Below are 15,878 nucleotides of genomic sequence, written 5' to 3'. Positions count from 1 at the left end.
TCTCGAGTAATTTCTGAAGCCTTTATTAAGTTGCTACCATTTGGCTGGAGAAACGAAAAGTAAATAAAACTTTTAGAGTTAAAATTCAGTTATAATGCATTCCTATTCTCAATAACCGAGATCCAGAGGCCAATTTACAAACAATAATTGACGTATTATTTATTATTTACAGAAAGTAAAATTTAGAAATTTCTACAAAATAAAGATTTTTACTTTCAGATCACATTACAACAAAAAGTGTTATGAATAATGAAACATTTGAGCCATCTAGTATCAAAACTGTCCAAGTTACAAAATTTAAGAGAATGAGTTTTAATTATAAACTGAAAGTAATAGTAGTATATCTCTATCTGGTGAAACAAGAATTTGCTACAAAATCGACCACGTCATCGTATTACAGAACACTGAATATTTGGGCGTGCAACAAAACAGGCCAAGTCACACAGCCAGTGAATTCAAAACCAGCCAAGTCAAGGAGCGACTTAGCAACATCCTGATGCAGTGTTTTTGTTTTTAATCCTATATTGCTGGATTACGCAATAATGTTACCTAATCAGTAGACAAAATATTTGCCTATTCTTGAAATTCTTACATTTCAATTTTTGCGATGTTGGTAACAAAAATTCTGAAGTTTTGTGTTGTCGACAACACAACTTCCGGAGTTTTTTTTTCAATATCTGGAGATGAGATTTATTATTACGAAGGACTTTCATGGCAGCACCAAAACCAGCGTACTGGCGCAGACTTCGCGGGCACTCATCTTACCTTATTTATCTCCGTGCTTTTCCTCAGATGCAAAGATTAATTTTTAGGTATTTCGCACGAAAATTGAACTATACAGATCTACTTGTCTTGTGTTTTCGATATGATTGCGAAATGGTATTTGGCGATATAAGGCCGAGTGCCTGTCCTAAATTACCTGAAATTCGCCTTACTGTTGCGGAAAATTTCTAAAAAAAAATCCAAACAGGTAATCAGGTTTATTTGTACCTTTTAATTCTGTTATGAGTTGGAGACGTAAAGTTCCTATTTAAATAAAGAATAAACTGAGGTCACAAAATAATAAATGTGGACATCAATAAGACAATAACGTAAAGGAAAATTAAACGATAATTACCTGATATGGCATGTGTATCATTTTCTGCATGAAGAGAAGTGAAATACCTCTTTACATTGAAATGAGAAATATAATTACTGCTTTTCCCACAAATTAAACAAATAGTCTTTCCCTCATGAAGTGCTCAAAAGTATTCTTGATGGTAGTAATTTCCAGACAAAGAAGCTATTTTTATGGCGAAGATTACAGAGGTATTGTCATTCTACTTTCCTCGAACGCCACAGACGTATCACAAGCAGCGTACTGGTGTGAGTTGAATGAAAGTAGTGACGTCATCTCTCATTGAGAGAGACAGTCTCCCACCCATGGGTAAAAGAGTGCTTCATCCACAGGGTCAAAATTATTTTCCGATAAATTACACACACTGAATGTATTTATGATTCTGTTATTAGTAATTAATAATTATTGTGTAAATAATAATTGTGATACAGAAAATTACTTGTCTCCAAAATTGGCATTTATGACGTTAATGTGACTGTTTGTTATATGGATAGCATCAGTGGGCATAATTGGTCTGCTTTGATCTTTTGGATAATACAGGGTGATTCAAGAAGTTCTCCCCCGGTTTATAGAGGTGATTCCTGAGATTATTTGGAACAAAAAATGTAAATAATTTACTGGGATCACATTCATAATTACGGAGTTACGGTAATTTGAAAACAGCAGAAGAAACTTTCATTGCAGGATTTCACTATCAAATATTTAAAAACAAAAATGAAATACAAACAATTAATTGATTTAGAGATCGATGTTATCTGGGATAAAGGCCCGTGGTCTGTTGGAGCTGTTCCTACCATACTTTCGTCTGCTACTCCGGCAAGACCACGGCCCTTTAGCCCGGATAACATCGATCCCTATGACGCCGTCCGCGAAAGCCTACATTCCAAAATTCATTGTTTCTGTATCAGTCTCTTTCATTCAGAGAGGGTTTAAATCACATTTTAGAAAATGCCTCCTTGATTCTCAAGGCAACGGTCCGCACGGATTTGAACCGCGCGTGTAGCATTTCGCGACTTCACACGTTTGTCCCTTATTGTCATCGCGGCATTCAGAATGCGTTGAAGCAACTCTTCGCGTGTTTTTACCTTAACCTGATACACGATGTATTTCATCCACCATCAGATGTAGTAATTTAAAGGTGTTATGGAAACAAACATGCCTAGCGCTCCATTCACTATGAGGTGTTTGGAAAATGTGTTGTAACTCCGTTATTATAAATGTGATCCCATTAATTTATTTACATTTCTTGTTCCAAATATCTCCTGGAGTCACCTCCATAAACTAGAGGAGAACTTTATGAATCACCGTGTATTAACACCAAATATACTGCAAATGAAATATCTCGTCTGCTCGAAGGAGAGTCTATTGCAATAATTTTCAAATATCATTGCACGTAATTAAGGGTAAATACTGAATTAATATAACTTAGAATTTACAAACAATATATTTTAATTGTTCATCATAATTACCAGTTATCGGATATTATAAAATGCTGTAACCATAAATAATGCTTATTTTGTCACTAAAATTACAAGAAACAAGTTATGGCCAAATTATTATTTAAATCAATATTTATGGTATATAACAATTGTCAAAGTCTGTAGTTGTGCTATCAGGAATAAAGTTAAAGTAGGCAATGGAATTATCTGGATGGTATTCTCGAAATCATTGAACATAACTCAGCCCCATGAGTATTTACTATAAGGTGAGATCAATGGAAACGTGTTCATAAAATTTAAGCCCGGTTGTTGACGTTAGTTTTCATCATTCTTAAATTTCACTTGCTGAAACACATCAATAAAAATGAACACGCACTGTATATGCCTTCCATGTAGTTTATCTGATATGGATACTATGTAGTTGGATATGTTTTACGGAAATCTGAAATATCACGAGGTTAAACATATTTTTATGTATCACGTATGATGTTACGATTCCATGGTCACAGTTCACAATAAACGTCTCTCGAGAAATAAAATCATATGTAAATAATCACTTTAAATGATATATTGTTTGTGTACAGTGATATAAATTCCATTGTTGCAATGAATTAACGTTATAATCTCTAGTAATTCACATAATATCACATCGTAGAAAGAGTTTATATGACCACCAGAAGATAAATTCCTCAGGGTGCTTCTTGGATTCTCGATTAAGTCATTTATGTCCTTGACATATTATTTATAATACATGTACACTAATAATTAAAATGGTCATCACACTTTCACAGTTGAATCTTTTTTTATGGTCGTGTATTTTCACAAAATATAAAACGGTATTAGATGTGCACAATCATCTATATTGCACACAATCAATTTGTTATGACGTAACATTATAAGATGTTTAATTTTTAATTTTATTGTTTCACACAGAACATAACGTAGAAGCCTTTTGTCTTGGTCTTGCTCAATTCACATCCTTCTATCACTGCTGCGCGCACTCCACACTGATGTTGATATGATTCGCGTCGAGGTATTTTTCAAGTACTTGTTACAGGCAGTAGCAGCGACTATTGTCATCTATTGTCGCGGCGCAAGTAGCATGACGTAGTTGTCAGTAGAGAGACGCAAAGCGCCCCCAGGAAGCTGCAACTCCAACACACCTCTGTCCGCACAGAACTGCTCTTGCTGCCATGCTGCATCGCCGCCGGCTCCTCACCTGCACAAATAATAGATCTGCTTGTAGCGTGCATTCTTTCACATGACATAAACATTTGAGTAAATGAGGATATTTTTTATTTTTATTCCCTGGAATGAACATGAAATTCTTGTATAAACATTTAACAGCAAACTGAACACCCCAAAAGATTAGGTGTGGTATAAATATCCTACATTTCCAGTGTCATCAGGACAAGTCTTGCGTTAATTTAAAATCGAATTCATTCGGAGTGAGAATTGCTTCTTATTTTGTAATTTTTTGTATTTAGACAATGTTAACTATAAGAAAAAATAGCGCTGGTTTTCGAGAAGAACACATTAAATCACAAAATATTATTTTTCAGAAAAAAAAAATATATATAGGCCTATATATAATTTGAACTGGTAATGCAAATTACGGGAAAACGGCTGAACGGATTTTAATAAGTGGCCCCTCATTTTGAAGCTTGGAACCCAACGTTTTTCGGAAAAATAGTAGTTCTCAGTGAAATGTCAATTTTCATACATAATTTTCCTATTTTCCAAAATCCATCTGTCGTCAGTTTTGAGAACTAGCTAATTGCATTCAGGAGAAGCGAAGCGAGCATCAAGTCGGCCGTGTTGCATTTCAGAATAAAACAAAACATACACTACAGTAAACAATATTACACGAAGGCCATGATCTGCAAAAATGCTGACATATTTAGAGCTGAAATTAAATTGGTTATTAAAAACTTAACTTACTAAAATTAATTTACAGATTCGATTCTGTGGTGTATAATTGTCTGGGTACAGCTGTGTATTGGATATTAAAAACTACATAAGTTGAGGTGGTTTGATGACATTATTACTATTAGAAATGAAATATTATTGTAGTTAATGCCGTGATGTGACTATTTTTCATTAATTATACATATTAATGCTATATTGATGATATGAAAGTGAAACGTTTTGTGGTTATATAAGTAGATGTAGAGAATAACTTAAATTAGATTTTGATTTCTATATTTTACTGAGTGGCGCCTATATAGTATATATAGTATGTTACTGAAAGCTGTAAAACTTACGTAAGATAATAATATTATTAAAAATCAAATATTTTTATAGTTATTAATCAAGTGGGATTGCGTCTTTTTCATATATTTAATGGCGGTGTGGTGTAGATATTTATATGTGTGGTTCTCTTCAGTATTGGCTCGAGAGAGAGTATCTTTCATTATTATGGAAGCAAATAACTTTCAAAATGTCTGGTATTCTTCATTGAAAATAAATCTGAAAAATGTTTATTTGAACGTCTAATGAACTTAGTTTGCAGCATTATCTGCACAAGATACTAGCATTTATATAATGTACAGTAGTGGCAAAATGACCGGACCGACCCTTGTAGCTGATTTCAGAGCCTTGTTCACTCCAGAGCACGATAGACTAGTAACTAAGACTTTAGTGGTTCGAATCCTGTCTGGGAAGGAAAGTTTTTTTTTTCCTTATTCAAATTTAATCCCAATACTTTTCGATTGCAGCGATATTTTACTACTTAATTAATTTATTATTCCCAGAACATGAATTTTACCAGCAATCGGAAAGTATTGGGAATAAATTTGAATAAGGAACAAAAAAAAAGTTTCCTTCCCAGGCAGGATTCGCAACACGAAAGTCTTAGTTACCAGTCTATCGTGCTCTGGAGTGAACAAGAATCTGAAATCAGCTACAAGGGACGGTCCTTTTTTTTTTACCACTACTGTACTTAATGTATGTGTGCAAACTTAGAATTATTGGAAAATGACATACACAAAGTGAAACAACTTACTAAAATTAATATTTTGAGGATTCAAGAACTTTCAAACTCTTTATCTGAGAAGTAATATATTTTTTGTTACTTAATGTGTTTTACTTGTAAACGGACGAAGTAGCTCTCAAAAAGTCTAGAATTTTCCGAGCTGTTATTACACATAGAGAATAACAGAACTGTAACTGAAATATGTTTTAAATTGGTTTTCATCATATTGTATCTACACAATATATTATAATAATACGTACGTACGTACATACATACATACACATACATACATTACATACATACATGCATACATACATACACACGAATTTTTCTGGAGTGTATAATTTCTTATATTTCCATATAGCCTACTATATTTACATGAATGAATGAGAGACGGGAAATGGGAAGATGAACTTAAAAACGTACGAAAAAAGGCTTCCTTACACGAGAGATCGGGGCTGAGAAAAACTGAATATGTGAGCTCCAGTCCTATTGACCACTTGTCTCACTCCGTATTTCACTGTCTAAATAAAGTAATGTAATTTCGTTATCAATAGAAATAATGATTTGACTTTTATTCGCAGCTGTATTAAAATATAAATAATGTAATATAATTTTTAGGAAATTAGAACAGTACGAATAAAATACTTTTACATTTTGAACTGTATAGAAATGATATAAATGTATATGTTTCACGAATGGAAATGTATTTTCGTATTGTTTTAAATGCTTTTTTCTTTAATTCACGCCAGCTTTAAAATCTACTTCACATTTTAATAACTTTGACACGTGGATGGCTAAATTAAATAGACAAATTATGATATCTGAGCAAAGATAAATGTACTCAGATGACAATAAGTCCTCAGTTTCAGTTCCATTACAACAGTCACGTTTGGACAGCGGAATGCTTGAAGCAATTTATCTGTGGACTGTAGTAATATTGAGCAATTATTGGATTCGCAACCTCCAGTTCATACAGTTCTGTTAACACATTCTCTTTCATTGCTGTCATATTTTACAATTATTTTATGCAAAGCGTTGGTTGGGTGAAACTGCACATTTTTACAGACCTCTTATATACTGTCCCCATTAATGCAATCGTATTACAGAATGCAGATTAATAACAACCACGAAACTCTCTTGATAAAAATAATAGATAAAAATGAATTGCAATTGTTCGTCGCTGTTTTATTGAATAAAACCCTTCACGATCGTTTAATCTAATCTCGATATTGCGGTGCCTGATTCCAAGTACATCGATTAGTGTGAAAACAACGCTTTTCCATTTCATTTACATCAGCACGGCGCTTGGAAATTTCATTCATTTATCCCCTGATTAAACTCGCGTTTCTTCAATAGATGCATTACTTCAACACCACAGTCATTATCCATTTCATTTTTCGTGAATGCATTCAACTCTCATGGTTGTAACTAGATACTAATTTTTGTTGTTTTTCTACTCGTAGTTGACTACTAATGTGCAGGAGTAGTAAAAGAAAATTTGCGTTATAAATTCTTAGGGAATTCATATTCGCAAATTTTATTTAATTTTATTTTGTGTATTATATATATAAAACAGTATACCTATTTCTTCTATCATACAATGAGTAAGATGTTAATATTTTTCTATGTTATAATAATAAATTACTGTATCATAAACGTTGTATGATTCGTATGAAGAAATATTCAAGTTTCTTTCAAAAGGCACTTTACATTTTATGACAGCACTTATTTGTCCATATTTAAAGTATTAACTCAGTTTCAAAACAATTTTAACATATATTAATACTATATTTATGAATAAGAAATTGATGCAAATTATTGATTAATTATCTGAGAAATCAATTAATTTAATGCAATAAGCCACTTGCATAATGTTCAATAATGTACCGCACTCTCTCGAATATGTAACTTAATATTTTTCTTTTATTTTAAGGGTTTAGTCATATCTGGTTCTTTGACCATTTTTCCAATAATAATAATAATAATAATAATAATAATAATAATAATAATAATAATAATAATAATAATAATAATAATAGTGGTAATAATAATACTAATAATAATGATGACAATAATAATAATAATAATAATAATAATAATAATAGTTCACCACGGGAATACCTAACGGTTAGCTTGCATCCTCTGAAACGAGTTGGGCTGCTTGGGACAAGTTAGGCCTACTTGGTTGGGTTTTTTCCGACGTTTTCCCTCAACCACTTAAAGCAGAATTTCTGGGTAACGAAGAAACAACGTACTTCCAATGTGATAATGTAATGCTTGAGAATCACAGAAGATGTTCCAAATGGTGACCATTCATATTAATGCACATTCGAAGGCGTTTCCCGAAAAACCGTATGACTGCCCGGCATATTGCTGGCTGATTGGACACACAAGCCTGTCGAATGCGTTGCTGCATATCGTCTGGTGTTGTCAGAATGTTCTGATACAAACTGTCCTTTACAGTTTCTCACAGGAAGAAGTCGAGTGGCGTCAGGTCCGGAGAACGTGCTGGTCACTGTACGTGGATTGTGGCGTTGACAGTTGTTGTGGTTTCTTTTACATGTTAAGACAGCAAACACACAACACACGACGAGTATGGTCGTCAGTCGTATTTCGTTTTGTATAAGTTAATGCACAAGATGAATGTGGCACCACAACAAACGGCACATTCTGATGACATTCAGTTTGCATTTTGTTGTTGTTATTGATTGGGAAAGTGACATGGTGATACATTTTTGACCCTGTCTTAATGTGTGTAATCAATGTAACATGATTAAAGTATGTAATGCTATTTGAAAAATTTATGACGTCACGTGTATCTTGTCCCATAATGTAGTTACATTCACCAAACCTCCACACTCATGTTAGCCCCTCGTTCTGACATAACGCTCAAAATAAAAAATTCAAATACCTATCCAAACAAAAAAGTTATAATAGGTGTACAAGATAAATGGGACACTCTGTATAGTATGACATTCATACACAAATATCAGTAACGTATATAATCTGAGAAATATGTAAGTGGAAAACTTGATAGCACATCGCATCTCTTAAATTATTATAGTAATAGTGTTGAAGCACAGTTGATGCCTAGATGTGCAAAATTAAGTGACATTTTTTATGTACACACACACACACACAGAGAGAAAGAAAAGAATGACTATTTGTCTCAAATAAATTGAAAAACAGGAATTAGGACTCATAATGGAAAGGAAGACACTATACTACGTAACTACACTCACTGTGTGGTTTGCGAATGAAATGGCTCTGATAGTCCGTAATTGTACGAAACGCATGAAACATGTACTGTCAAAAGCAAATGTATAATGAGAAATCAGTATTTCTCCACGCAGACGTCGTTCTCAAAGAGGCTTTAGTCTATACAACCAAGTTTCGATTGGGACATAGAAATTTACATAAAAGTCTCAAAGCTCTATTCGTTTATAAGTCTGGCATAATTATTTTCAATGAGTGAATCCTATTTCGAAATAAAGTTATTTTTCTTTTGAATTGAATAAGTTTGATTTGCAACAGAATGAATCCGTATTTCTTTACTTATGATGACAATTCTTTCACATTTATTACATGCTTCAAATGAGCCGGTGAGGTTTTATTTCTATGATGTCATTATAGGCTTATGTGAGTCAGGGGTGACAAAAGTGTTAGAATGGGAATAGAGAAGAAAGTGTTAAGTGTAAGGAGATAGTGTAAGATTGTAGGAAGATAGACACAGAAACATTGATTAAAAGAGAATTAAAGTGAGAGAACATATGAACAAATGAGACGTGAAAGAGAGAGAAATTGGAAGTGTAATTAAGTGAATTAGATATTTTGTGTGACTCAGGGGTATTATAACTGTAGGAGTATTAGGCCTATAGAAATAAACTTACGTTAAGAGGGAATAAAAGAGCAAGTTTAGGAGTGAAGCGAAATGAAAGAGATATGGACGTAAATAAATAGAGGATAGAATTGTAGGGAAATAATAAGTGATGTAATTGTTGTAATATAGAGGAAATGGAAATATGGACAAATAATTTAGGAGAAAATAGCTACAAAGATAAGAGTACGTAGATTAGAGAATAGAGAATAAAAATAAACAAATAAATGTTATAAATTATTAAGAAAATGATTATGTAATTTTATTAGAAAAGCGAGGATTGGAAAGGAAACAGTCTAGGTATGAGAGAGAACAGAAGAGAATAGATAGGGAAGTTTAGATAGCAATTCAGTTAAAACAGAAGAATAGGCAGTAATCAGGAAATACTTGGCAAATGAATATATTTTTACATAAAATAGTAGTACATATTCAAAGCATGGTGGACCGAAAAGGAGAAATGTAAAGGTCTACCATAACTATGAATTGTAAAGCTAGCTGAGAAATAAATATATCAAATATCAAATATAGGCTTTTGTTTGACATATTCCTAAACATTCCTTCAATAATATTTCCATCATGAACAGTAAGTACTCGCACTCTGGATTTTAGTACAATTTTTCCTCACCTGACGTCCTAAAATAGTTATTGGTGACTTGTTTCTGATATCCAAATACTATTGATGAAGACAGCAGTTATGGAGAATTCCTTTCCCGAACATGAGGTACATGAAAGGTACAATTTATTTTCTTCAAGTATAGGATAATAACCCAGAATATTTACAGAGTTCAATCTTCATAATAATAGAGGAGAAAAATTCGCTCCGCCGTCGGGGATCGAACCCGGGTTCTTAGTTCTACGTACCAAGCGCTATAACCACTGAGCTATGCCGAAGTTCAATCCACAGCACCGGATCGAATACTCCTCCTCTATAGTTTTCCCTTTGTGGCCTTAATCCATGTTCGACATACGTTGACTTGTATTAAGCCAATTGCCATTGTACAAGGAGCGCACACAATTGAGTGACTTGGTGGCCGGGATTCCATAGTATATATGCACTGTTGAGCGAAGAATCTATGTAAAGAATAATTTTTAGTCCTACAGAATTTATCTGTTGTGGTGACAATGGTTATTTGGGGAGAAAATTTCGCTCCGCCGCCGGGTATCGAACCCGGGTCCTTGGTTCCATGTACCAAGCGCTCTAACAACTGAGCTACGCCGAAGTTCTTACCATAGCACCGGATCGAATCCCGCACCTCTAGTGTTTTCCCCTTTGTGACCTTATTCTAATAACCTTTCTGGTATAATTTCCGGGTATATAATGAAATTGCTTAGTTCTACGTACCAAGCGCTATAACCACTGAGCTACGCCGAAGTTCAATCCACAGCATCGGATCGAATCCTCCTCCTCTAGTGTTTTCCCTTTGTGGCCTTACTCCATGTTCGACATACGTTGACTTATATTAAGCCAACTGCCATTGTACAGGGACATCACTTTATTTTTACCAACATTTTTAACATTAACCTGGCTATACTCGGAAACACTGTTGCCCCCTTCCATTACAGGAGTTTGATGTTATTAGTGCAATATGTAAACAAATCATTTTACTAGGTATAGGAGGAGAGAAAAGTAGTGTATCCATTTATGTTGTAGGGAAATACGATATTACGATTTTCAGTTTGATCATCACTTTTACGGAATTTATCAAAATACAGTAGAGTAGTAACATTTTTTTTTTCAAAAACTCAACTTTTCAGGCGGCTATGTTCGTTATGTAATGTCTACTTTATTTAGCAGATTAATTATTGGTGTTAACATACAATATAGAGAGTGCACTTAAATTGAGGGGGTCATAAGTAAAGGGCTGTAAGTGCACTTAAGTTACTTTTGAGAAAATGGGGTTTAAATATTTAAGCGTTCGTAAAATCGGTGAAATTTTTATTTAAATTTTAATGTGTGATGCGATTAAAATATCCCTTTGCCACTAAAATTTTAGATACTTTTGCTTACATTGGATGCACTTAACTCATGTTATTACAAATGTCACTAGCATTCCTTTGCTTCTAGCCACCTCAATTCAAAAAAAGCTAATCTGACTTTTTAAACAAGTTGTTGAAAATGGTTGCCGTTCATTACAATGCAGGCTTCAATTCAGTACGAAAACATTTTGAAGCATATTCTCTGAAATTGAATTTATCGTTCCTTGAATATAATTTTTAGTACGATATTATTAATATAGGTTCTTTCTTCTATAGAAAACGCAATCATAATTATGAAACACAATATACACTGCAGTGTTTACTTCACTGCTTGAAGACTTCGAATGCAACAGCGGCCGTAAGTTTGTGTGTCTGACGGGAGCAAGGACATTAGTGAAGGGGTGAGAATGAAGAACATTCAGAAATGCAGGTACAATAAAAATGCAAATAAAAATAAAATGATGTCCCTGTACAAGGAGCGCACACAATTGAGTGACTTAGTGGTCGGGATTCCATAGTATATATGCACTGTTGAGCGAAGAATCTATGTTAAGATTAATTTTTAGTCCTTCAAAATGTATCTGTTATGGTAACAATGGTTATTAGAGGAGAAAAATTCGCTCCGCCGACGAGGATCGAACCCGGGTCCTTGGTTCCATGTACCACGGTCTCTAACGACTGAGCTACGCCGAAGTTCAACCCACAGCACCGAATCGAATCCCGCATCTCTAGTGTTTTTCCCTTTGTGACCTTACTCTAATAACCTTTCTGATGTAATTTCTGGGTATATAATGAAATTGCTTTGATAGATTAGTGACGAATTCAAATAGTTAAAGGGAAGGACCTACAACAGTGACCAAATATGTGTCAAAATTAACATTTCTTTTTATTTTTAGCCTAAAAATACTTCATAATATTGACTTCATTTGAGCGAATTTTCTATGTTGTTAGGAATAAAATAAATGTTTTAATGCCATTTTTAATTGCAGCTGCGCTGCAGTCCCCTTTAAAATGCGGAGTTTGTATATGTTACATTTTTCAAAATTTAATATGTAGTATCTCAGACATAAATAACGATAATCGAATAACATTTTCAGCGCATATTCTCACATTATACATGAATAGCTCTGTAAGAGGAAATTGTCAAATTGCAACTTAAAGAATAAATTTAAAAAGGACTTGCAATTTTTCTTTCTATCCATAAAAAAGCAAAATAAAAATTAAAATATAATTAAAATTTCTAAAAATCACGAAACAAATTTATTTAGCCGTCTTTTAGCTTTCATTTAAGATAAGATTTGTGATTTTGTGATACTTTTGAGAGGAGATATATAATTTTCTTTATAAAGCATTTTTGCATTTTTTTTATGTCTGTGACTACCATAAAGGAAAAAAGTGACAATGTTGTATTTAAAAGGCTCCATACATTGATATGAAACTATGTTAGGGAAATAGACGCTCTACTTAAAATAATATGAGAAAAGAAATTTCCCGTCGGTCCTTCCACCTAAATGAAATTATTAACCTATTCGATGAAATCTTTCTCTTTTGTAGAATATCAGAAGACTTGTCTGAAATAGAACTCTACATTTCTTACGAGAAATTGTCAGCTGAATGACTTGCCTGAGACATATTTCTAGTGAGTTATATTTTCCTGTGGTCGCATCTGAATTTATAAATTGCTAAAAGTCTGTATTCCACTGATGTTCTGCACCTTAATTAAATGAACTTTTTATCTCCCTCACATGAAATTACCATTTAACTTTTGCATGAATTCGGATGTAGGGAGTGCAATATTTCCCCTCATTAGACATACGCCGCAAGTTCAGTAATCGAATATTGGGGGCCACCAGTTTCGCTACCATAGAGACAGCTTATCTTATCTCTCACAGTTTCTTGAAACCCTCATTTGTATTCAAGTCTCGCTTCTAAATATACGAACAGAATGCATAAATTCTACGTCAGGGCTTCGCCTTCCTCTTCCGTTAATTCGAGTCTCAAGACGTTTGTAGAAATTAAATAACACTAAATAAATAAGAAAACTAAGTTTCATTTATTTCATATTAACAAAATTTTACTATGCACCGGAAGTATTACAAGAACTACCTCGCACATGTAGATGGTGATAGTAACAGTAAAATCAGCAGAAAACAGCCTAATGCCTTTAAGTTAACAGTTCGGCTACAAAGATGGTGTACCCTGGTTTTGGGCTAAGTACTGTACTTGCGTGCGTGACTCATGTTCCAAGAATTCTCTCGGTTATTGGTTCGAATACCGATAGACGTAGACCTACGTTTTTCTCCTCACTGGAGTCCGATTATTTAGTCCTGACAGCTCGGCGACGAAAAAGAGGAGAAGTAATAGAAATAGTGGGGAGAGTTCCGAAGTAGAGATAAGAGCGAGCTGTCAGAAAAGGAATGCAGTACACCTTAACTGTACTGGAAATACACCGCTCTACCACAAACGTGACATCCGATCGCTTTGAATGCAAACGACTACTAACCCGAAGACCCCTTGATGTAGGTATCTTAATGGACTCGTCTGACCCAGGCGCACATTGTCGGCGACTGTCAGGTCTAAATAATCGTACTGTATGTATGGGAAGTTAATTTGGGAATTGAACGTTACATAAAAATTCAACCCCCACTTACATTCGCTTTGTTTCCATGTATTCCCATTGCTTTCTTCGTCTTTCCCTATTTCTACTTGTGTTCCCCCCTTTTTTTTTGTTTGTACCTCATTTTCCTTTTCCTACTTGTATTCTAATTTTCTACTTGTATTCCCCTTGTTATCCTTTTCTACTTTTCCTCCTCCTCTTCCCCGCTTCCTGATGTCTTTTCCTTGTTCTATTTATAATTTTTCTTCTTCTTGTCTTTTTCTTGTTCTTGTCTTTCCATTGTCCTCATCTTCTTTCTGTTGTTCTCCCCGTCTTTGCCTTCTTCTCAACATTTTTTCCATGATCTCATTGTCTTGCCATTGTTCTCATCGTTTTTCCAGTTTCCTCCTCTTCATTCCCTTGTTATTCCTCTTCCTTTCTTCATTCTCCTCGTCTTCCCATTATTTTCCTAGTATAATCCTTGTTCTCAGAGTCTTTTCTATGTTCTTCTTGTATTTTCTTTGCTTTTCCCGCCCTTCTTTTTTCCCATTATGTTTCCTTAGTTTTCCTCTTCTTTTCCTTGTTTTCATCGCCTTTCTATTATTTTACTTCTACTCTTCTTCTCATTTTATTCCCACTGTTCTCCTTGTATTCCCCATGTTACTCTTGTATTTCACTTGTTCTCCTTTTATTCCGTTTGTTCTCTTTGTATTCCAGTTTTTCTCCTTGTATTTTCCTTCCTCAACTTATATTCCGATTTTTCTTCTTACATACTCCTTGTACTGTTTGTATTTTTCTTGTATTCAATGTATTATCTTTCTGTTCGTTATATTTACTTTTCTCTCTCTGTATTCCTCTTGTTTTCCTTGTATAGCGCTTGTACTACCTTTAAGTCCGTGTAGTTTTTGTATTCCCACTATTTTCCTTGTCCTTATCTTTTTCATCTGTTTTATCTTTTTATCCCTGTATTTCCCGTGTTCCCTTATATTCCTCTTGTTAGCCTCTTATTCCCCTTGTGTAAACACATCCACACATATTTCTACTTAAATATTTGCACTATACTCAGCCTATGAACCTGTCGACAGGAGATCACACCCACGCGTAGTTCTACGTAATTATGTAGGCTACACGTCTTAATTTTTTATTTTTTTATATTGTGTGGTCAAACTGTAAAGTAAATGTTAGGCAGACCTATGACAAGCCATCATCAGGCTCATCTCAATAACATTCCATAGCGTTAACACCTATGCAATAGATATAGCGTCGTAAGGGATCAAAATATTAAGCCGTTTTCTTGCCTTAGTGAATATTTCAGCTCTTAGTGAATATTTAATGCTGGTTTAAAGTTTACAAAAAACACAAACAAAGTTCAGTTGGTCAGTATCTTTCATTTTATCATTAGTTAATGATGATAATGATGATATTGATGATGATGATGAAGATTACGATGATGATGATGATGATGATGATGATGATGACGACGACGACGACGACAGCCATAATTAAAATAATGTGCTTACATTTTAGCAGCTTTCCATTTAAATAAAATTGCTAAAGTATATGATGTGAAAATCTCCCTAAAAACTAAAACTATGACTTTTTAGATAAATAATTACTTTCTTACAAATGGCTTTTAAGGAACCCGCAGGTTCAATGCCGCCCTCACATAAGCCCGCCATCGGTCACTATCCTGAGCAAGATTAATCCATATTATTATATTACGATGTACCGAAGTACATATGATATTTCAGTGCAGAAATTCTGCGTCATCATATGATGATGGAAGTGTGGAACAGAGAAAAATTCTCTTCGGCACCGGGATTTGAACCCGGATTTTCAGCTCTACGTGCTGACGCTCTATCCACTAAGCCACACCGGATTCCCATCCCGATGTC

At 34.1% G+C, this 15,878-nt stretch overlaps 1 protein-coding gene across 1 annotated transcript in view; it reads right to left on the bottom strand.

Moving 5' to 3' along the window:
* Window positions 1–3,053: 3,053 nt before the first annotated feature.
* LOC138692672 (zwei Ig domain protein zig-8-like) overlaps window positions 3,054–15,878 on the bottom strand; it is a 459,104-nt gene continuing 446,279 nt past the window's right edge. The window contains exon 6 of the mRNA XM_069815794.1: window positions 3,054–3,775. Coding sequence (XP_069671895.1) covers window positions 3,633–3,775 — 143 coding nt within the window. The 3' untranslated portion in view covers window positions 3,054–3,632. The remainder of the gene's footprint in view (window positions 3,776–15,878) is intronic.

The sequence above is a fragment of the Periplaneta americana genome, chromosome 17, assembly GCF_040183065.1.
Source record: "Periplaneta americana isolate PAMFEO1 chromosome 17, P.americana_PAMFEO1_priV1, whole genome shotgun sequence".
In the NCBI taxonomy this organism is placed as follows: domain Eukaryota; kingdom Metazoa; phylum Arthropoda; class Insecta; order Blattodea; family Blattidae; genus Periplaneta; species Periplaneta americana.
Note: the sequence above shows the minus strand (reverse complement) of the source record. Positions and strands in the feature narration are given on the sequence as shown.